The 23063-nt window shown below is 40.0% G+C and overlaps 1 protein-coding gene across 2 annotated transcripts in view; it reads right to left on the bottom strand.

The window, feature by feature from the left end:
* Positions 1-2430: 2430 nt before the first annotated feature.
* LOC117960508 (vasorin-like) overlaps positions 2431-23063 on the bottom strand; it is a 28868-nt gene continuing 8235 nt past the window's right edge. Inside the window, exons 2-3 of one of the 2 annotated variants that reach the window (XR_004660174.1) lie at positions 3013-5319; positions 2431-2976 (exon numbers count right to left, since the gene is read on the bottom strand). Coding sequence is in view for 1 of the 2 variants with exons in the window: in XM_034898456.1 (XP_034754347.1) it covers positions 3167-5299 (2133 nt within the window). In the remaining variant the exon portion in view is untranslated. Of the gene's footprint in view, positions 5320-23063 lie in introns of both variants that reach the window. The other variant, XM_034898456.1, reaches the window with a different exon arrangement.

Raw genomic sequence — 23063 nt, 5'->3', positions numbered from 1 at the left:
GGTAGAAAAGATTTACCAAATGCTCAGAAAAGAATTGAACACAATTTTTTTACCCTTAAAAGTTGCTTTTAGTTGACTTTTCATTGTGGTTTACCAATGCCGAAATGTTGAGCCAACAAGAAAACAGCCAATAGTGACAAGCAGCAAAGCCATGTAATGTCTATTTGGAAATTGTGTGTTATTAAGTAATATTTTCCACTGGCATCTGTTCTTGGCTATTAGCAAAAATATAAAAGAAAATACAGAAAATGACCTCCGTCCACAAACCAACCTAACGTCACAAAGTAATTATGTTGTGGTTGAGGTTAGTGGGAATGTGTGAGTGTATGAGTGTAATAAGGTATTGAGAGATACGGGCTGTGTGTAATCAGCTTCTGTTGTTACTGGAAATCCTACCTCTGTTTTTGTATTTAACATTGCTCTATGACAACATCCAGAACTGAGCCTCAAATGGGCCAAAATTCCTCAAATCCACAAGGAGGAGTTACTGCATCATTATAAAACAATATAAAAGTAGCTTAAATCGGGAACACCAAGACACACAATTGCGGGCAGATTTAACATTACATCTTTTTAATACTGTTCTTTTTCTCAGCATTGCTTTTCTGACAAACACAAACACACAATTGACATAATTGACAAACATAAAACAATAAGAAAAAAATAGACAAGCTTCCCTAAATAAAAAGGGAAAGTTCTGTAACGAACATGTTGAAAATACTTCAAACATTTTCTGCCCCTATCACTGTCCAAAGCAATACAAAGAGTCTTCCAGTTGATATATCGGGGGAGAGCAGATATGTGAGCATCTGTGTTTATACTGGAATATTGACAGAATGAAGATAGCAGAAAAGCCAAAAAATGGTAGGTTGATTTTGGACACATGGACTCAATTATAGAGCAAACAAGGTACTGTAGAAGTGTGCTGGTGTGTGTGTGTGTGTGTGTGTGTGGGGGTGTGTGTGTGCGCACACACCAATCCATGCTTTCTGCTATTATTGGAGATAACCAAGGAGTCTTTTCTTTTTACTTGATTATGTTATTTTTAGTTTGTAAAATAAAATAATTGAAGGAGAAATAAAGACCCTTCTGTCTTGAAATACACATCGGCATGTAATATGACACCACAAGAAGCTATCTCTGCACAAATGTTGCTAAGGCACCTCTCTGCAAACCTGTTATACTTTGCCATTTAAGATTTTTTCTCATGAAAAGGAGAGTATATATATATATATATACACACACACACACACACACACACACACACACACACAATAAAAGTAACACTAAAAGCATTGTGACATTCCCAAGCCAAGTGAGGAAATACAGAACAAATACATCAGAACGGTACACTTAGCCTGTGCATTTCACAGTCTGGTTGGCAGTAAACAAGCAAAACAGTCACCAAACACACACATGCCTATAATGCTTGTTGACCAAAACACACTGGATGGTTAGAGTGGAGGCACAGAGAGCCAGTGACAGGGTGTGTGAGAACAGCTTCAGGGGGACACTGTCTAGACCATATCTCAGAAACAGTTCAGTCAGAAGCGCCAAGAGGAAACTAGTGCCTAAAACTCACTGACACTCACAGCAAATTTCCTTCAAGCTCTACGAACTTGCTTTTCTTTTCCTCTGCACCCGTGTGCTGCTTTAAATCAGTGGGTTCTGCGGCAATAGGCCTTTTGAACACCATTTTGAGAGCTCTGGCTGTCAAAACTAGTCTTGTGGCTTGTCCGTTATGTATCATTGGCAGACCTGGCAGTGAAAATAGGTGTCTGAAAATTAATACACTTTATGGTTACATTCACTTGGTGAGTTCTTCAGATGTATTTTGGCAAACCTCATACACAAGCATTATGTAAAGATGACTGTTTTAACTAAATCTTTAAATTGAAGCTTGATTGGACATTTGATGATTGGTTGTGTTTAGTCCTTCTAGCGCAGGAACCTGAGCTAGTATTTACTTTGTACACACTGCAAGTAGCTCTACAAGGTTTAAGCTTAATGCAAATAGAAAAGGAAAGAATTCCTGATGACATGATCAGGCGTTTTAGGAAGAACAATTCATGTTTTAACTAGCAACCATAGCAATACTTAAGAGACATCAACAGCAAAAACATGATTACAATACAAAAAACATGATCAAAACAAAATATCATGATATAAGTTCGATGAAACAGCCTACCCGTCACGCTACAGAACAATGCAGGCACAGTCCATTCTCAATGGCTTTTTATTCAGTCCATTTATCTTTCACATCAAATCCATCTCCTACAAAGCCAAAAGCTCCAGGATGTGTGGAGAGAATTATGGTAAATCTGTTGACACTGACGAATCCAGCTCCACATGGGAAGAAACTTAAGTTTTGTTTCCGATTAGATAATGTCAACAGCAAAATATTAGGTCATCAACCTATTACTAGCTTTGTCAAAGTCTTTATGTTATTGCATTCCTTTATGTGACCATCATCAGTCTTGTGGCAGTTTATGACTGGGACACTGGAAAGGAAAAGAAAGATTTCTTTTCAGTGCAAGTTCGATTCATAATCCCCATGGAGTGGTTGGTCAAAAACACCATTTTTTTACCGGAGCGTGTGGTCCAAGCATCACACATCTGCATCGCTGTTTTTTTATTTAAACCACAGTAACTTACTCCATTTCTATAACCCAACCACTGGGGCACTTTTCTCCAAACTGTATCTCCCAAATCCAGCAGCAGGATTTCAGCTCATTTGTATAGTTTCTTTTATATAAAGAAAGATTTATTTTAAATGAGCCAATGGTGACAATGCAAAAAGGCACTTCCATATTAAGTCTGCTACTAGGACCCTTCTAGTCAATTGCACTTAGTTTAGGTTTCACCACCATCAAACTCTGCTTGATGACTTTAAACCACATTGTGATCATAGTCCCGCAGTGGTTTAGCACATTTCAATATGCTGTCATCCTAAATTCATCATTTAGTAGCTCTAAACAAATGATCCAGTCCGTAGTGTTATCATTTAGACAAAAAAAAAGATAGTAAGCGCCACTTTTCAAATTATTGAAATCTGAAATTGGAATGAAAATTAGATTTTTAACCACTAAGTAAGCCATAGCGGGATCTCTCAATTCCTAATGGGCAAGTACAGTCTTTTAAAAAAGTGTTATTATTTTATTGCATGTTAAAAATAAGATGGCTTTAAGGATGTTAGATTGTTATTTGATGGGCAGTGTCCTTGCATCAAGGATACTTCATAGTCCAAACCCTCATTTTGGTGCAAGGATGGCGACGGCTGAGGAGTGTGACAGCGGTCGATCTCCGGCTGTTTGTGGGGTAGTGTACCATTTCCCCCATTCTCAAGGCAGGACTTGATCCCCTCCAGTTCCATGGGATCAGGATCTGCCGGGCCAAGCTCAAGCTCCATTCCTGCCTTTGCCTGTCTTCTTTTTCGGACACAGATGATTGTCCCTACCACCACAGCTAACCCAAGCACCAGGGCCAGTGCAGCTAGGGCGAGGATGAGAGTGTATGTCAGCGGGCTCTGTGTCTCCACCCTGGACTCTGGGGATGACGGTGGAACTCCTTCAGTGCGAGCCTCTGTACACGACCCTGTTTCTACAGAGCTGTTGGACCTAGAGTTAATTCTTTCACCCAGGGGACTGGCACAGACTGAGTAGGTACAATTTGGTCTCAAACCACGCAAAGTGTACTCAGGGTAGGATGCCGGTACACTCAGGATAATAGGGCGGCGGTCAGGCCCGGATAGGTTACGGTAGGTCAAACTGATGCCACGGATATGTGGCCGTGTCTCGATGAAACGGTGCAGGTCAAGAAGAATAGATGTGGATGTGACCTGCCGTGAGCTGATGGCATCAAGTTCAATGGGCATCTCATGGGCAACTATCAAAACCTCTGTTGCTGATGGTTTCGGCTGCTCAGGAACCTCATCCACATTTTCACAGTAGAGGCCAAAGGTTCCTGAAAGACACACGCAGCTGAGTTGACCTAATGGGTCAAAATTACAAGTGCCCCCATTGAGGCAGATGTTTGATGGGCACATGTGCTCCCCTACCTCCCCGCTGTTGGAACTTGGAGAGACTGGAGGTTCTGGTGAAAGAGGACTGTCTGTTTTTGAGGAGACTGTTGTCTCACTGGGTGGAGGAGGAGGAGGAGGAGGAGGAATGGCGTTGGTATGAATGGTTTCTGGAGATGTGGTGGGTATCAAGGGAACATGAGTACTTCCAATGGGGGAGCCAATCAGCACTGTTGTGGTGGGTGGACAGCCAAAATCTTTGTGCTCCAGTGCTGAAAGCATCTTCCCAGCATTAACTAAAGGGAAGTGACATCTGGTTTCCTCAGGCCTCCCAAGAGTCACATCCTTCTCTTTTAGCCAGACATGGAACCAAGCTAATGGACACATGCAATTAAATGGGTTCTCAGCTGCTGTCAGGTGCATTAACCTAGGGAAGGTCTGGAAAAAACTTTGTGAAAATCCCTGAATATTAAGACCACTGAGATCCAGTTCTTGAAGTCCACTTAGTTTCTGGAAGTCTTCCACCCTGAGCTCGCCCAATGGGTTAGCAGCCAGGCTGAGCTTGATCAGCCCCTTGAGGGAATCCTGCTTTAGAGCCTGAGGTACCTCAGTTAACTGGTTTGTGGAGACGTCAAGCTCATGGAGGTTCCCCAGAGAGGCTATGAGATCTTCATCCAGAGAGGTAAGCCCCAGAGAGGCCACCTTAAGGGCTTCCAGGTGGGGAGTCTGGAGGTCTGAGGGTCCCAGAGTTGGGATGTTGTTGTGGCTGAGGTCTAGAAGCAGAAGCTTGGGGAAATGAAGAGATGGCAGAGAGGTGAGCTGGTTCCCTTGGAGCTTGAGTTCCAGTAGCATCTCTAAACTCTCAAAAGCTTCCATATGTATGCTCTGAATGTTGTTTGCGTGGAGATACAGCCTCTCAAGCTGGACCAACCCAGAAAAACTGCCTTTAGAAATGTGGGTAATGTGGTTGGTGGACAGGTCCAAGTTCTTCAGCTTTGAGAGCATCTCAAACACACTGTCTGGAATCTCTGCCAGCTCATTCTGGCTCAGATCTAGCATCTCCAACTCTCCCAGACCTTTGAAGTCCTCTTGAGACAAAGTGTTGATGCCGTTCTGAAAGATGTATAGATTTTGGGTAGTGGGGGGGACACGAGGCACATTGCTGGAGCGTCGTTGAATGCAGAATATTGAGCCATGGGCCTGGCAGGAACAGTCTGCTGGGCAGTCAGAGGATAATACAAAACCAGATGAGAGGAAGAGGAGCAGGAAGTAGGGCAGCATGGTGACGTTGACCTAAAACTCTGAAAGACATAAGAGAGAGAGAATGGTTGGTGTTAATCACCCTTTGCTTACTAAGCAGGTCACAATTATAAAGTGAGGCTTTAAAGTAAGAAACCAATTCAGACATAAAAAAACTGTAAAAGGATGGATAGACTGTTAACGACATCATTACTGAGGAATAAATAAGTAAGAAGTATTTTTCTCAATCTAATTCCTAAAGCCTTAGCACTATTTGTTCATAAATAAGTGCCAGAGGAGTTTTGTCTTCATCCCTTTCAGAAATGCATCCGTACACTAGGGGTGGGGGAACACATCGATACAGTATAGTTTTGTGATATTTTCCATGGCAATACTGTATATATACACAGCCGCCAAGTATCGATATTTTATTATATACAGTATGTGTTGGTCAGTTTGTCTGCTTGACAATCCCATTTTGCAGCATTAAAACTGAAGTAATAGGAAGAAACAGAGAAAGGTATCTTTTTAGATAAAACTTTTGGGGACATCATTTGAAATTGGGAAAAATTAGAAGTTGTAAAAAAGGTTATAAATTGCAATATATCACAAAATACTGCGATATGTTAAAAATCGCAATAATATCGTATCATGGCATAAGTATCATGAGGATATTGTATTGGGAGGCGTCAAGTGATTCCCACCCCTACCATACACTCATATTCAAGCACACAGACAAGTGTAGTACAGTACAATACAATACACAAACACACACACACACACAAACACACAAACAACCATTAATTTGCTGTTTTACATCGTTGGCGAGCAGACACCCCAGGGATCAGGACCCACAGGCTGAGGCGACGGGTTAACACAGCCCACCCAGGGTGAACTTTCTGGGGTAAGTGAGGAACCCATTCAGCCTCTTCCCTGTGTTTATGACATGGTCCTTAGCCCGTGAAACCCAGTCTGCAGTTATGGTGCTCGACACTCGCAGCAACACGCGGCTACTACAAGCAAACATATCCAAGGTAAATATGCTGTGTGTGTGTTGCACACGGACACTTAATCACTTAATCTTTCGACAAATTTGTGTAATCATTTTACCGAAAACAAGTGTGTGGGTGTGTGACTTAAAAAAATGTATCTAATTTAGATCAGACAAATGAATGTGTGCACGTGTTAGTGTAAGTGATGGTTACAAATGCAATAGAAATCTAAGTGTCCATCGTACAGCTACTGAAAGTTAGAGAGCACAAGGTCTTAATAACCAAACTGACCAAACAGAGCTCGAAGACTAGATAAGTGGTTCAAAACTTCAAACTTTCCCAGCCTCTCCTCCTACTTTTCCAACTTCATCTTCTTTTTTACGTTCTGTCTATGCAGTCCAGATTTAGTGGCCTCCTCCTACACAGGCCTTCTCAGTGTAATAAGTTATTTGATTCACTTCACTGTGCAAGAGGTTAAACAATCAACCTTAGTGTCAGCCTGACTTCTACAGAGGTAATGCATTGTTTACTTTCCTTGTGACTATTTTGTCACTCCATAGGTAAACTATATGAAGAAATAAAATGTTGCCCAAGTATTGGTACACATAATTGTTTTATGTTTCAGTGGAGTCAAGGAGGATAAAGATCCTCTTCACTTGTACAGGGCTATTATAAACCTCTCTGTTTGGACTGGAGAAACTAAAGATTGTTTTCTATTTTAGATGTAGCCTCAGGTAGAATGGGATATGTTGTTTGTCCACGCAGTCTGAATACTGTGACGTTATACTTTAGACCCGTTGGAGCCTAGGATGCAGTATATATCTCTGCATCACCCTTTCCTCTTATCTCCCCACTGACTCTCTGACCTGGTCTGTGTTCGTAAACTCTTGCACTCCTGCACTCCCGCCCTTTCCAGGACTCCTAAGGTGGAAGTTTAGGAGAAACTTAAGACGCTTTATTAAAGTCAGGGGCGCACCTCTGGCCCCATGCCCCCGTACCCTTTCTACCCTCTGTCTCCTCCGTTTATCTCCCGATATTCATAACATACAAGGTCAAAGCCCGTCAGTTGACAGGAATTTGCAAAATTCTCTCAAGATCTGTCCTTATTAAGCACAAAGGGATGAGAGAAAAAGGAAGAGGGTGGGAAACAAGATGGTTAAAAAAATATGACAACTGACAAAGAGTATCTTAGTGGCAAACACAAGATTGAAACACAAGATTTGTTTGTTTTTTTAGAACCAAAAATGGGACTTCAAAAGCAGCTACTATAAACCAGAAGCTGCCAAAGCTGCCAATCTTGTGGTTGGGCTTTAGGGCTGGCACACTTGTGGAAGATCAAACCTCTAACCTGTCACTCGCATGACAGACTAAACAATACCAACATGCCACGCTTTATTGGTTGGTCTGTAAATTCAAAATGTGTTTGTTATGCTTTTCTTTTTTGTATAGAAAGTAACTATTGCCACTAACAAATGGGTGGCAGTAAGGCAAATGAATGAGGTGGAATACAAGGGTTTTGAGTATGTAGAATTAATACAGAATTAACTTTCTTAATCTGCCTTGTCTTGTTGTAAACCACATAGCGATGTCAGATCTCTGACAGGCTCTTAAGTTTTGTTAAACAGATCCCAAGTATAATTTGTTTTCTGTTGATACTTGTTGGTGGAGTGTTTTTTTCTTTTCGGTTTTGGCCAAAATTGGCGGGAACATCTATTGAGGTGGAAATATGCCAGTCCTACACCCATGAGATAAATCCTGCTTGTATGTATTCAAAGAAAGAAACTGTTTCAGCCAATAATTGTAAAAACAGCCTTCTATTAAAACTCAGCTCTACATCATTCTGCATAATTAATCTCAAATATCCAAGTAAAGTAACAATAAGTCAAAGATATTTTTTAGTGTAGGGGGATTTGGATATTTGATGTGAAGAATCAGATACTGTCTTATTTTAGAAATCCCACTACAGTTGAGATGCAACTAAGTTTAACATGACCCTTGTACAATTCATCAATTGTTCTTTGCCAGTGTGATAGTAGTTGTTTTTTTCTGTAGTTGTTTAAGTGATGAGTGAAGATGACCTAAAAAATGTGTCATAACGTCGCTGAAGTTACCAAACCAGTCAATCATCATCATCATGATTCTAAGTAAGAATCAGTCAAACAAGAACAACGCACACCTTGATGCACATGCACTGTGTGCAACTTGACAGCATGTTCCACCGAGGACAAAGGGCTACAACAAGGCATTTGGCTGCTTTTGTTTAAAGTGCATGACAAGTTTAAAGACACGCTCGGCTCGGGAATCCGGATGTTTCATTATGTGCAGACATTTATACTGTTGTAGAACGGTAACAGAGTTATAGGAAGAGCTACGTGTCATTCCTTCAAGGGTGCTGCAGTGGATGATTTGATGACAGATGAAGAGTGGAATGACATTAATTGTGTTTCGGCGTCAAGAACGAAAATAACTACTCATGCATATGCTAATCATGCTTTTGACAACATTACAGGTTTCAGCTCTGGATATTATCCCCTATACAAAATGAAACTTCCTGCTTTGTAGTTGACCCTGACTTCTGACCTCCCTGTAGGTAAGAATGAGACAAAAGACAGTTTTGCTTCAAATGTCTCAAGGATCTTCTTATATTAGTAAATTTGAGCATTGTCTTGCCAAAAGGTGTTAGCATTGCCGTGTTGATGTCATCAAAAGATCATCAGTATGTACTGGGAGCTCCTGGTCTGGAGCATTGTTTTGTTTTATATTCACAATTTTCTGCAATTCAAGTTGGTTGTGGAAGCATTTAAATTACGTTTTGTTAATGCTATGTTCCTAAAAAGTCCACATACATTGTCTTGTGTTTTTGGTAGTTTTTAGGTTCTAATGAGCTATATTAGTCCTGATTTGGTGTTACTTAATACTCTTATGTTATAAACACACAAACACAGTTGTGCTTAATTTAGGGCTGCACAGTTAATTCAATTTTAATCAGGATTTTGACTTCCCATGATCAAATTTGCGTGATCGAGCAATATTTTAAATAAGTCATTTCATATAATGCTCCGGTGTATTTTGCAAAGCCAATCTACATCTCCGTAAACCACTGTCTAATCACGTGCCAGTCAGAGTTTTTCCAAGCACCGCCCAGCTTAGTTTCTAAATGGAGACAGTCACAGAGGACAGAGTAACGGGAGGAAAATTCCACAACAGTTAGCAGTTGGTCATTCATCGGTCTACCAGTTTACCAGTAAACGCAACATTTTGTCCCGTCTGTGTTGTTTTCAGACAACAGCAGTGACCAGTGCTAGTTAGCGTCTGTTAGCCCACAGGGCTTTAGGGTGCGACTATCATTTTTCCGGTCGCAACAGTGCTAATGTCCTCGCATCCGCAGCCTCTCCACAAACAAAGCAATGTCGTTTATATCGATTTGGTTTCATTTTAAGTTACGTGACCCATGTCTGCTGTAAAGCTGTGCCTGTGTTTGGATCTCTCCTCTTACTCTTTGTGCAGCCCCGCCCCCATTAACTCACACACTGCGCCATAGCAACATGAAGAGACACAGCCGCCGTCGGTCCACACTTCTGACATTTGTCCACAGTTTTAATTGTTATTAACACAGCGGTATATTGTTAAGTATGAAGGGCAAACCTGTATTTATACCAGTGTTTCCGCTGGTAACTCTATTATTGCGGCCGCCACGGCAAAAAACACAGAAGAAGTTATGGAATGCAACTAACTTCAGTCCGTAGAGTAACAGCGTGTGAGACGGAGCTGCTGGACCTGGGCCAGAGATGTGACCCATGGCCAGAATATCATAGTTCATAAAAATGCAGCGCAGTGACGATACAGCCATTTTATACACACGACGTGTGTAACTCTGCTGACCCGCCATTCGACCCGTGCTGGACCCATTCATAGCAAGTCAGCCGTAACTCTGTGCGTAGCACACGTCCATTGCACTCCCCCTCTCTCCCTAGCTATTTGAATCAGTTGTTGTTGACAACAAGTGAAGGAGCTTTTAAGAAATACACCGTAGTCCATTTATTTCAGATAGCTAATTTTCATTTACATGTGTTGCAGCTGCACGTCTATACAACTTAAGACAGAAGAATGTAGCATAATATGGATATGAAAGCAGTTATAAATGGCCTATGTGACCATAAAAAAATTGTTTTGGTTAAAAATGAACAAATAATCGTGATAATTAATCAAGATCTCAATATTGATCAAAATAATTGTGATTATCCTTTTGACCATAATCATGCAGCCCTAGCTTAATTTCAGTTTATCAGTGCAGGGTTTTGAAATACTCTTAAGACAATTATAATAACTTATGATTAGTATTAGTTGAAGTAGTAGTATAGTTTATATGCTGTACGTGTGACATCCTTGTTGTGTGAGTTTCGACTGCCAAGTTCAGCAATGAAAAACAAATAAAAAGCTCTTAAGCCAAGCATCATGCCAAATTGGCAAGGCAGAAATTCCCTTGAAGAACTTGCAGGTAAACATCTTTGTACTTAAATCACAGCTGGTTGATAATGCACTTTTTGAACTTTGCTCAAATGTTAAAAGCAATGACTGAAAAAGTGGGAGGGAAAAAGGAGGCAGGAAGAGATGAAGTGAAGAATGAAAAGCTGACAGCTCAATCTGTTCATAAGTACTTCTGTCTTTTATCATCTCGGCGCTCTTCTGTTTTCTATTGAACGGGTGCCCACATTACAAAGCCAAGAATCTGCCATTTACCTTATTAACCACAGCACTCATAACATGGGGAACAGCTTCTACCTCCATACACATAACATGGAGTTACAAAACCAGTAATCTTTGCTCTTTCATAAATCCTGCTGTTAAGACTACATGGCACACAGTGTACTGCATAACATCGGCTATTTGTCTGAGCGTAGATGAGGCCGCATGATGAAAGCAAAACATCGGCGTCAAAATGACACAAAACGGGTCAACATGCACACAAGACCTGCAGAGCAGCATAGCAACACAGCCACGGACACACACACTCCTGCACGTGTTCACACCAACAGACACACACACCCCATGTCTACAACACAGCTGGATTCTGTTACCCACAATACACTGCAGCCATCTCTCACTGTGAGACAGAATGAAAGGCTTACATAAACCATTGTCCTCCCTGTGATGAGAGAGAGAGAGAAATAGCTGGTAGCTGACAACTGCCTCTATATATTTAAAATCTGCTGTAAACAAAGCCTGACTCAGCTAAACTTAAGGTGCATGACAAAAGCCAGATATGACAGTGTATTCTCTCAAACTAAGGTGGATGGAGGGAAAATATGTTAGATGAACAATAACTATCTATTTAGATAAAACAGATGTTGACACAGTTTCCTTTTGGGGACACAGTTTGAAATTGGGAAAAATTTGAAGTTAGAGAAAGGGAATGAATTGCAATATATCACAGAATATTGCAACTTATTTGTGACACAAGTATCCTGATATGGAATCGTGAGGCCTCTGGTGATTCCCACCCCTCGTGGTGTGCAATTATTTATTTTTTAATTTCTAGAACTAATATTACTTGTGTGAAAATGTATTAACGTACAATTACACAAGTTGCTCTGTTGAAGACTACCCTATGTCCAACTGGCCATCACAAACATACTAAACACAGCCTTTGTCATTTGATTTCATTGTATTGTTTTTCCTTTTCATTCCAGTCAGGGGTGAGTACTGAGATATCAAAGAAAAGCGGCACAACCCCTGTGGTTATATCTTGCCAGGTGGGGAAGGCTGAGTATTATTCATTTGTTTGCAGTCTGTGCCAGTAGGGAGCATTATGAAGATTAAAGAAGTCACCAAGGGAAACTGGAAATACTGATGCGATAAAAGAGTAACAAAAGGGATCAGACATTTGGGAGCTGTTTTGCACAGGTGTCACTTTTCCCCACTGTAGCTCTAAGTTCGACTAAAACTTGTGTTTAAACTTGCTTCGGTGCACAGGAAGGGATGGGTTTTCCTTTTTTAGTTTTATTATTAAAAAAAACTAACTTGAGTTAGCATGAGCAGTAACATCCATCATGAATAGCACCACTTACAGGAAATCAAGAGGTTCAACCATGTTGGGTGAAATTGCCACAGCAATGACCTTTAATCACTAGAGACAAAGCCAAAAACAACTAATAAAGATTTCTGCTTACAGGAAAATGGGTGAGGAAGGATTTTGGGGGATTGTGGGAGAGGTGAAGGAGGGAGAAGGAGGAGGAGGAACAGTAGAGTTAGGAATGAAGGTACAAAGAGGGAGAAAGGGTATCATAAATTGTGTTAGAAAGTTGGTCTAAGGGGAGATTACTTCATTTTCATGGAATAAAAAAAGCAGACTTGAGTTTGTGGTAAAAACCTTCCATCAACTCCCACGCCCCCGAAACTCCCCAAAGTGGAATATCCTGTTACCTAATGCCTGAAAAAGCTTACAGTACCAGTGAAATCAGTTTAACGGCTTCAATCGTTCTAAAACTCTTAGCACCAAACACTATTGTGTAAGCAAATAAAGTTGGACATCTATGTGTTGAGTGGGTGTTGCAATGTGATGAATGGACAAGCACAAACAACCACGTGTAAGGATTTAAAAACATACAATAATCCTGATCTCAAACACACATACACACACACACACACACACACACACACACACACGCTTATTTTCATGTGGGGCAAATCAAACCAACTTTCAGTTGTGAAACCAAAAAGCACAGTGGAAAACACAATGCACCACATAAGTTAACCAAAGGAAACTAATTACTGAAACAATACAGCCTAAGTTGCTTTGACAACTCTTGATCTTTAACCCCTGTGCAATCAGGAAAATCTGCCCACTAAGAGTCTACGATAATGTTAGCAGCTCTCTAAGGCGGCTTAAGCACAAACAAACACCGTTTTTGTAGGTATTTGGTCACAAACAAGGGTATTGGACAAACAGAAATGTTGACCTGATACCGGCACTACCTGCAAAATTAGGAGGTAAAAGTTTGGTCACACTTTAATTGAAGGTACAGTATGTACGTAAGGGTAACATGACACTGGCATTAACATGCCAAAACAAGTCATAAACGTTTATGACGCAACGCTTCTTTCAGTAAATGTCATTCGGTTTTGTCAAGTCAGGGTTAGAGTTCATGTGTCATGACAGTGTCATGTTAGTGTCAAGTTAGTTAAGTGTTTATGAATATCTGTACAATATTTCTGGGCAATACTACAATATAACTGTTCGTATATTTCATTTAAAACCAAAAATGTCAACGTCATGGTGACTGAATAGGATAATTAAAAGTGCCATTAAAGTCATTAGGATATATTGTCTGGGAACCATAAACATCTATATAAAAAATGTTCTTAACACTTTGAATCCATTGGGTAATTTGGATCTATCTTGTTAGTAAAAACTTCTACAGGAGGAAAAGTCCTAGAGAAGACATTTCTGTCTCTGCTTTCATGTGTCGATCAGTAATCCAAATAGACATTTAGTGTGAAACCGCTTTACAGTTTTATGATGTGAACTACAAGTAAACAGAGACGAGACACTGCCAGCAACTTAGTCGGCTTCTACGCAGCAGTTAACACGTGAGTGGTAACAACTGTTGTCTAGACTGGGAAATGACAGCTGTTATTAATTCTATATTGGGATGAAGAGTGACTTGGGAATTCTCTTACTTAAAATGATTAAATAAGGCAGAAGGAGCTGTGTCCAGGACTTGTTGTGGTATTCCCTCTACATGACAGTGAACTGTGCCAAATCACCTCTTGGTTTACAGTAGCGGAACATAAATATGTTGCAGTGAACACAGTTGCATGTAACTGTGTGAAAGAAAAAACATTAAAACACATACTACACTTACTTTATTTATTTTTATTTTTGGAAAGCTCATCTTCTGTGCCAAATGTCTTTCTTAATATTGCCATCCATTTTGGCAAAATACACACACCCACTCACCCACACACCCACACACACAATAAGCCCACGCACTTTAGATGACAGATGAGTCTTTGTGGTGAGGAAATGAGCGGGATCTTTTGTAGCAACAGGCCTGTTACCAACAAGTCACCTCTGGATCAAATTAATAACAAGGTGTGTGACAGCAATCTCCTGTTATTTAAAACTACCGTAAAACTCACTCTCTAGGCTTTCACCGGCTGTCGAATCTTGATCTGACTTGAGTCGCGTCTTTCCATACTTGCTGGAGTTTTCTTTTTCTCCACCAGACCTCCTTTCTTTGTGCCCTGTCTTAACCTTGTCTAAAGACTCTGGGCGCTCTCTCGGTCTACGTTTGCTTCAAGCTTTTTTTGCGTCAACAAGCATAAATCGCAACTTTGCTATTTGTCAAAGGCAGAAGTAGCTTCACGTATAGCACAAAGCTTCCAAAGCCACCATGTGGAAGACAGAGGTCAGGGTCATGGTAGGGATCCGGTGCCTGCTTCAAGCATGCTGTAACCATGTGAATGCATGATGATACAGCAGCTTGACCTCACAGCTAAGACGTAGTAAATGGTGAAATAAAACCCTCACAACTAAAAAAAAAGTGCACACTGCAGGCATGAAAAAAAGAATTAAAAAGACTAGAGTTAGTTAGGAGTAAGTATAGTTAATATGCACTCCTTAAACTGGTTACCCACAGTGGTTAATTAAGGGAATTAGGGAATTGCTGACTTATAGTCCACCATCAGTATTGACAGTCACCTTGACTAGATCAGTGGATGGTTTGGCTTCCACAGTGACGCCAGAGCGTTGTGGTGTCTGACTCAGGTACGGCAGATATGACAGCTATGCTGTTGCTGCTGCTGCTATGATGGGAAAAGGAAAAATAAAGCATTTAGGTGTGCTGCTAATGCGTGTCAGACCTCAATTCTCTTTGGGGTTTTGGAAATGTTGCTGTAAGGGGATCAACCCTTCTCCCAGTACAATACCAGATCCTGCAGGTTTCCACAACGGTATCTGGGTTTAGCTTGAGGAGTTTGTGGGCAAACGCCAACAGACAGTTTTTTGTTTCCTGTTGAAGTTGTTCCAATCAAAGATGCAGTGACAAGTACTTGACATTAGAGGAGTGTGTGTGTTTTTAAAAACCCTTGAGAGGGGAGATGTTTATACTTGTGTTTAGAGCCTGTGTAGACATACAGATTGATTAAAAGAGATGTGTATCTGTTTCACAGATGCATGTGAGACGACTGAAAAACATGCCTGTAATGTCCTTGTTTAGACACGCTGTAAGTGTAGGGGTTAGTTTCATGTCATTAAGGGTTGTCACAGGTAGAGTACAATCACATCTGTGGTGTGCATGAATGCATCCAATTATGGCAGTAAAGTAGTACACACTGTGCAAAATTATACAACTTTATGGATAAAAAATGTGGTGGGTGACTCTACTAGATCTTTTACTCTTTGTACATGTCTCATATTTAATCAGTTAATACACATATAGTCTATAAAAAAGAAACTAGCTGGGCAATCTGAAAGCGTAAATGTTTTATTTTGAACATTAGGCGCATGAGACACGTATAAGTAAAATCACTGATAATTGTTGCATTGCATTTAGTGCCAGGGCTCAGATAGCAACTTCAGCACAACTGCAACAGTTGTTGAAGTACTTCTATTGAAGTCAACATGTGGAGTCACAATTGTAAAATACCTACCTTTATTCATTCATGCTCCCCCTTCAGCGGGTTATAAATCTGGGACGATATGCTTTTGTCCCGATTCGAGTCTTGCACAATACCTGCGTGCCGATTCAATATCGATTGCAATTTTGGTTCTTCTAGAAGTATTGTGATTCCATACTATTGAGTATTGTGATATTCTTTTCCTTTTTTAACAAAATGTTATTCAAAAGTTGAAACATACACTTCTATAGACAACATATCATGAGACATTTCTTAAAAAAATGCACATCTTAAGTCAGTCATTCTGACATTTATTTCATTTGGAAAGAAGAACATGTGTTTCAGTCAGAAAAGGACATGATATAATCGCCGACAGTGGTACCGTATAAACAGAAAAAATTTAGTATCATTGGTTAAAAAACAAACAAAAAAACACGATTCTAGAGAAAAGAATCAATTTAAGAAATCATCGCGGAAATAATCAGAATAGATATGATTTGGGATATTTTCCCCTCCCCCCCGACTAATGGGTTGACAATCAGTTGCTTGTCTTCCAGCTGATTAATAACAGAGAAAGTGTGCTTAGCTTTTTGGTGTTCTTGATTCAACAATTTCCAGTGGCTAATAGAACTTGAAATGGCTCTGTATGACTTTTAGGGCGAGGATAATCTCTACAAGCAGAGTTGCTGTTTCAGAGCTTTCTTTCACCACATTTATAACCATTGGCTTCTTATAAATGGTCAATTCTGTATAGTTTGATGTTTCAATTCAATGTTTTTTTAAGAAGAAACATTATCCTTCAGCCCTAACAAATGTTTTGCATGCATACGTCATAAGAGGATTTTTTAATACTTTGAAAGAGGGCTGGGCAATATATCAATATTAAAACGATATTTTAAATTTTGGCTATAGTAACATCCTGATTTGACACAAGTGTTAAGAGTTATGTCATTTTCTGAACCCACCAGACTGTTCTAGCGGTTCCAATATTTGCCATTACCCACATAATTATTATATCAACATTACTGATGATTGATTATCAAAAATCTCATTGTGTCCACATTTTGTTAAAGCTACAATATGTTCTTATATAGCTCTTTTGTAGTCTCAAAGCAGTATGTATGAAGTATAAGTATGAAGAGAAGAGAATAGAGAGTAGATACACACCAATCAATTAACCAACCATGTTTGGTATTTTCTTGTGGCACAGTTGGGCACACACCCTAATTCAGGATGACTTTGGTGATACCGGTTTTTCGTATGTAAGTATGAATGCCAGCAATGAGGCGCAACAAACACATTTTGGCTTCCTGCCAAGTTTGTCTGTCAACACCTGACAATAAGCCTGTCACCTGCACTCATCTTCACACAGGTGTGCCAACGGGACACAGACGATCGAGACATCACTCCCAAAGAAAATATCCTACTCCCCTAAATATATTTGTTTATTTCTCCCAGAAGGGAAGTTACAATTCCTCCAGTTACTTTGCCAGTAGTACATTGTAAAACCTCTACAGTGGGGTATAGATGTACTACATTCTTGAAATTTGAGTACAGAAAGTACTTCATGGACTTCATGGACAATGTGTAAGAAAGCTCCACCTAACTTTTTTTCAGTATGCATCCTACGATGATTGTACTGCTGCACATTGCAGTTTTAAAGTCAAATACACTCCACATGTCACCTCCTTTCATTCATTCATTTATCTCCACCCATCCATCTACCCAGCCATCCATCCATCCATCCATCCATCCCTCCATCAATCCACCTACCCACCCACTCAAACTCTAGGCCAGTTTACTGAGTGATGGTCACCTGCGCGACTCTTACCCAATAGGGGCCCCTTTATGCTTGTTAGCCCAGCTGTCAATTACCAAAGTCTGGCCTCTGGCAGGGAACAGGGTAGGCTGGACTGTGGAGGACTGATGTGGGGTGCTAGACACCAGTTTGTACTAGTCTAAGCATTTAAAGTACCATTAATGCTTATCTAACATCAAACCCGATTCTGGCTTTGAATGATATATCTTTAATTTTATGTTTATGCTTATGCTGTTGAAAAAACATTGCACAACCATTTCCAAAGCAGTACTTGGAATTTGTGCAAAAGGAAAAAATGCTCAGAACTTCTTTCAGACTTCACCACAGCTTCAGCCGTAATATCATCATGGGACTTCTGTCTTCAAAAAAACCTACTAAGTAATTTGTGCTGGAAATGTACAGGCATGGCAGACTCTCACTGGGAAATCAACAACAGTCAGTGCAGGCATATACACTCAAACGTCTCCAAATCCTGTTTGTCTCGTGCAAATACACCTTTACACCATGAACACTGCCTCAGCTGTACCCCCTTAAATCCTTAACCAGATGCACCCATACACAAACACACACACACACACACACACACACACACACACACACACACACCTCCGCCAACCGTCCCCTGCTGCTGGATCACCTCATTAACCCGGTGTTAGGTAATGGAGTGTGGACAAGTTACTGCTAAGAGAAACTTCTACAGAAATTGGCAACACACACACTCACACACACAAAAATTGCATTATCATTAGCAAATTGGTTTTAACTAATCACTATGAGGCACAAACTGTTCAAGTGTTTAGAAATGTATTCCTTAAGTAGGATTGTGTGTGTGTGTGTGTGTGTGTGTGTGTGTGTGTTGTTTACTTTGTCACTTATCTATTTATTTAAACTCCTGACAGATCCTTGAAAAGTAAACACACACACACACACACACACACACACACACCAATTCTTGTCGCTGCTGAGAGGAAGAGGAATCAATTAGAGCGAACTGTGTTTGTTTGGCTCGGTTAAAGCCAGTGACCTCGGCTGGTTCATGACCCAGAAACAAAGGAAGCATTTAACACAGGAACAAAATTTCCTTTTTTTTTTTAACTCTCTGTGGTGCTGTTCAGAGCCACGCCAGGCCGTCAAGTTTACAAGACCAGACCTGATTCACACCTTTACTTTCACAGTGTGAAAGCAGCTACAGACGCGTAAAATGGGTCCTGGCGACTCTGTTAAGAACCCTTTGTGTCTGCAAGAGATGGAAAATATGGAATCATTTTTAATTAGTCAGTTAATTCTGTGCTATTTGAGCAACATGCCAATGCCAAGAAATCACTTTTTCGTACAATATTTTGTGAAAACAACTTTTACAATCCCAAACCATCACTGACCAAATAAAATCCCAAAATGGAAATGTTTACCAAATGGTACATTCCATTTGTACTTGAAAGTCAAAGAACCCCGCAGTTCCCCGAGCAAAGCCAACCTCAAAATCCAACATGGCTTCCCCGTGCATCAACAGTAGTAAAAGCTTTAGTATGAACAATTTAATAGCACTTCTGTCTTAATTGTGTCTCATTAAAGCGTACACACACACACAAACTCCTGACCAACTTCTGTCAAAATGTTGCTATGGTGTTTGAAGGCACAAAATAATATTTGCATTAATACGTTGTTATCAACTGTTATTGCTAACCTGGCTAACATTCCGCTTGTTTTAATGGAAAACTATCAATTCGGGTGTGACGTCAATCCCAGCTCCGACTTCCAGGTAAATGAAACGCAGCATCTCTTCACCACGCAGCATGGGTTTGGACTAGTGACAGTCAACTGAAGCTTCGCAAACCACTGTCTTAATTTTCTGAGCTCACTAGATTGCGCTCTCTGTTCAAACACACTAAATTGCCATTCCTTTAACCTTTTTCTGAAAAAAGAGCCACCTAGTGAGCTCAGAAAGTAAAGACAGTGGTTCGCAAAGCTTCATTTGACATTTCACAATTTCGGACCACTGATGACTGCACGCGCACACACACACACACACACATACACACACTTATCTCCTCAGCAGACTGGTAATCAGGACAGAAACCAGGCTCCGTCTCTCTCTCTCTCTTGCACTTGCTTACTATCAGCTGTGACAAATTGCAAACTTATGAACATTCACCTCACATAAGAGACAACGTATTCAAAGTCCTGAGTAAAGCGACAATGGGTGTAATGTAGCCTTTGCTAGGTTGCAACTGTGCTCTTGTAGACAAAGCAGCTCAAATTTCCCTACAAGTGATTTAGCCAAATAGGGTCAAAGGTCACGTTGACACACTGTCTTGCTTCTTTTGTTTGTTTACTTTTGAAGTGGGAAGGGTTTTTTCCTGCTCCTAGTGTTTGTGATTTATTTTTGATCATTTATTGTTTCATGTGAAAGAAGGAATAAACTCATTTGTGGGTTTATAGAAGAACAGTAGAACAGGATTTGACTTTGTTGGATGTAACTGGACTTTGTATTAGATATACTCCTTATTATGTATGTACACTACCGGCTAAAGGTTTGGGGTCACTTAGAAATTTCCATTGCACTCCACTATAGACAAAATACCAGCTGAAATCAGTTGAATTGTTTTTTTTAACCAGGCAGCAGATTTCAGATTACATTATGTGCTTACATAATTGCAAACAGGTTCTCCAGTGTTTTCTCAGTTACTTTTTTAAAATTATATCAGATTAGTGAACCGAATGTGCCTTTGGAACACTGGATGAATGGTTGCTAATAAAGGCCAATGAAGATGTTGCATTACAATTCAGTCACCCACTCAGATCAGCTGGTATTCTGTCTATAATGGAGTGGTATGGAAATTTGTAAGTGACCTTAAACTTTTGACCGGTAGTGTAGGTGCATAGCTATGCAGTGACTTGCTAATAAAAACAACCTTCAAATTAAAAAAAGTTGGAGATAGCAGATTGCCTTCAAGGCTTTGACTGGAAGAGAATTGTGAAACTTGTGAGAACAGAATTGGACAACAAAGTCAATGACGGGGATTCCAACTCAGGAAACCACGTGATTCCATGGACAAGAGTTAGACAAGAAAACTGGGAACTGGATTCCCAAGTTATTTTTTGCTACATGTCAGTAAGAAACAAAGTATCTTCAATGAAATATCAAGATTAACTTTGTATAGGAAACCCAGCACAGTACAAGATCTAGTAAACATACACAACATTTCCACAAGAGTAAAAGTAAACAAGATGCAATCCCAACAGTTGCACAGACAGCTAAACAATTGGATGACTTAAAATTTAAATTAATTATTGTACTAAATCCCAAATCAACAATCAAAACTTTAATAAAGGTGTAGCTCGAGATAATGCTCTAAGAAGGGCATCGGGGGAATGGATAAAAGATGCCAGTTTGTTGGTTTAAGTGCCCGCACAAGTCAAATGACCCATAAATGAAAAAGTAAAAAATAAACAAAAAGGAAAATAAACGTAACTCTTTCCTAAACTCTGTTGACCAGTAGCTTCTAGCTATTAAAAACTGCAATGCTTCTTTCTCATTGCAAACATGTCATTTTGCTTATGTGCAAGTATCCTGCAGGCGTCGCTGCACTCTGCGTAGCGTAACTGGACTCTGAGGAAAGGAAATGTGAAGGAATGGCACGCTCCACTGCAGAATGGATGCTGACACACGACTTGGGGGGGAAAAAGAAAAAAAACACCCCGAGATTGTAGCGATGGTGTAGAGGGAATTCGGGAGGGGTTGATAGGTGAACATAAACATACACACACACACTCCCACAGAAGTCACCCTTATTTGCACTGATATTAGCAAGAATAATGCTCGCCTTTATAAACAATGAAAAATGTAGTCATTTTTGGTTATAAAATTTCATTAGAATACATTGAAATAGACGGAGTAATTGGAATAACCACCAGAAAGTTCCCACATTTTTGTTTTTTTATCCTCAGTTTCAATTCAATTAACACATTCATTTTTTTTTTTTTTACACTTTAATGGGTTTCAAAAGGAGCTGAAATGGACCATTGAAAGACATGCCATGCTTCTATTCAGAATTTTTTAAAGATAATATCTGTCCTGTTCAATTCCATGTAAATATATGTGAGTTTTAACTAAAAAAAAAAACAGGAAAACCAAACATGGGGTACATTTCTGGGAGTGTGCAGTTTGGATATGTTAATCAAAATTGTAAATCTAGCTATGGAAATCAGATGTATTTGAACAGATTTCCTCACGTAAAGCTTTGACCACAACAGCTGTTAATAAACACACAGGTATGCATAAACATAAATGCTGAATCACAGCTTGACAACGGCCACTCCACAAAAAAACTCAAATCACGCTAAGACAAAACATTTTGTTGTTCTGTAAGTTAAGCTAATTGTGCATAACATGTTTTTGTAAACTCAGTTCAGGCCGTCACTTCAATTCTATTTTAAAGCAAATAATTTGTGCATCTATTAATTGTGCATCTATTCATATTATCAGATCAGGACTACATCACCAGTTTAGCACATTAAAAGTAGATTTCCCAGCAGGCCTCCTCGAGTTCTTATGGCCTGAGTGTTGTGGTTTCCACATCATCCGGACCAGTGGTGTTGCCTCTTTGAGTTTGGTAAGAGCATACATTTACTAAAAACACATTGTGCAAGAGCGTCGTGAGCCACAAAGATGTTAAAACAAAGAACCGGTTAACATATAGGCTCAGCTGTTCTTCAAGCTGCCAATTATGAAAATACAGTTTGTTTGTTTCAACTTTTGGGACATTACTGAGTGAACTTAGTCTTTACTCTTATGCCAACTGTTCTTTGCTTTCTCAGCTGTCCTGTGTGCCGACCCTGATGTGTTGTCACCCTCAGCTTGCAGACTAAACTTGTGACTCCCTCTAATGAAGCAGAAGCAATAATATTACCCTTATTAAAAAAGTAAAACATAATGATGCATTTGGTAATTTGTCACCTTCCTCAATTACCTAACTATACAAATTGCAAAAAACTTTGAGGACCACCTCTTAAACGCCTACAAACGTGAACATTTCCATCCCTGGAATAATGGTAGCAGTCAAATTGTAATGACCAGGGAGTTAAGCGAAAGCCAGAAGTCTCTGAAGTGACCAACAACCCAATTAAACCCAACACAGATATATTATATATATATATAAGTTCATTTTCTGCTATGAGGCTGTGAAATTGCTCCATCAATCTTTGCTACAACGGTTTGTTTAATGTGTCCCATCTGTTCCAATGAGGGTAACAGTCTGGTGTGTTTTGGCCTCGTCAGCGGTGCGAAGCGGTGTTTCTGCAGCTGACTGACCTGCTCACTGCTTGTCTTGGACTTGTGTTGGTCTGTCTGTGTTTATGGAGTGTCTTGGTTTAG

This window comes from Etheostoma cragini, chromosome 2, assembly GCF_013103735.1.
Source record: "Etheostoma cragini isolate CJK2018 chromosome 2, CSU_Ecrag_1.0, whole genome shotgun sequence".
Lineage (NCBI taxonomy): Eukaryota > Metazoa > Chordata > Actinopteri > Perciformes > Percidae > Etheostoma > Etheostoma cragini.
Note: the sequence above shows the minus strand (reverse complement) of the source record. Positions and strands in the feature narration are given on the sequence as shown.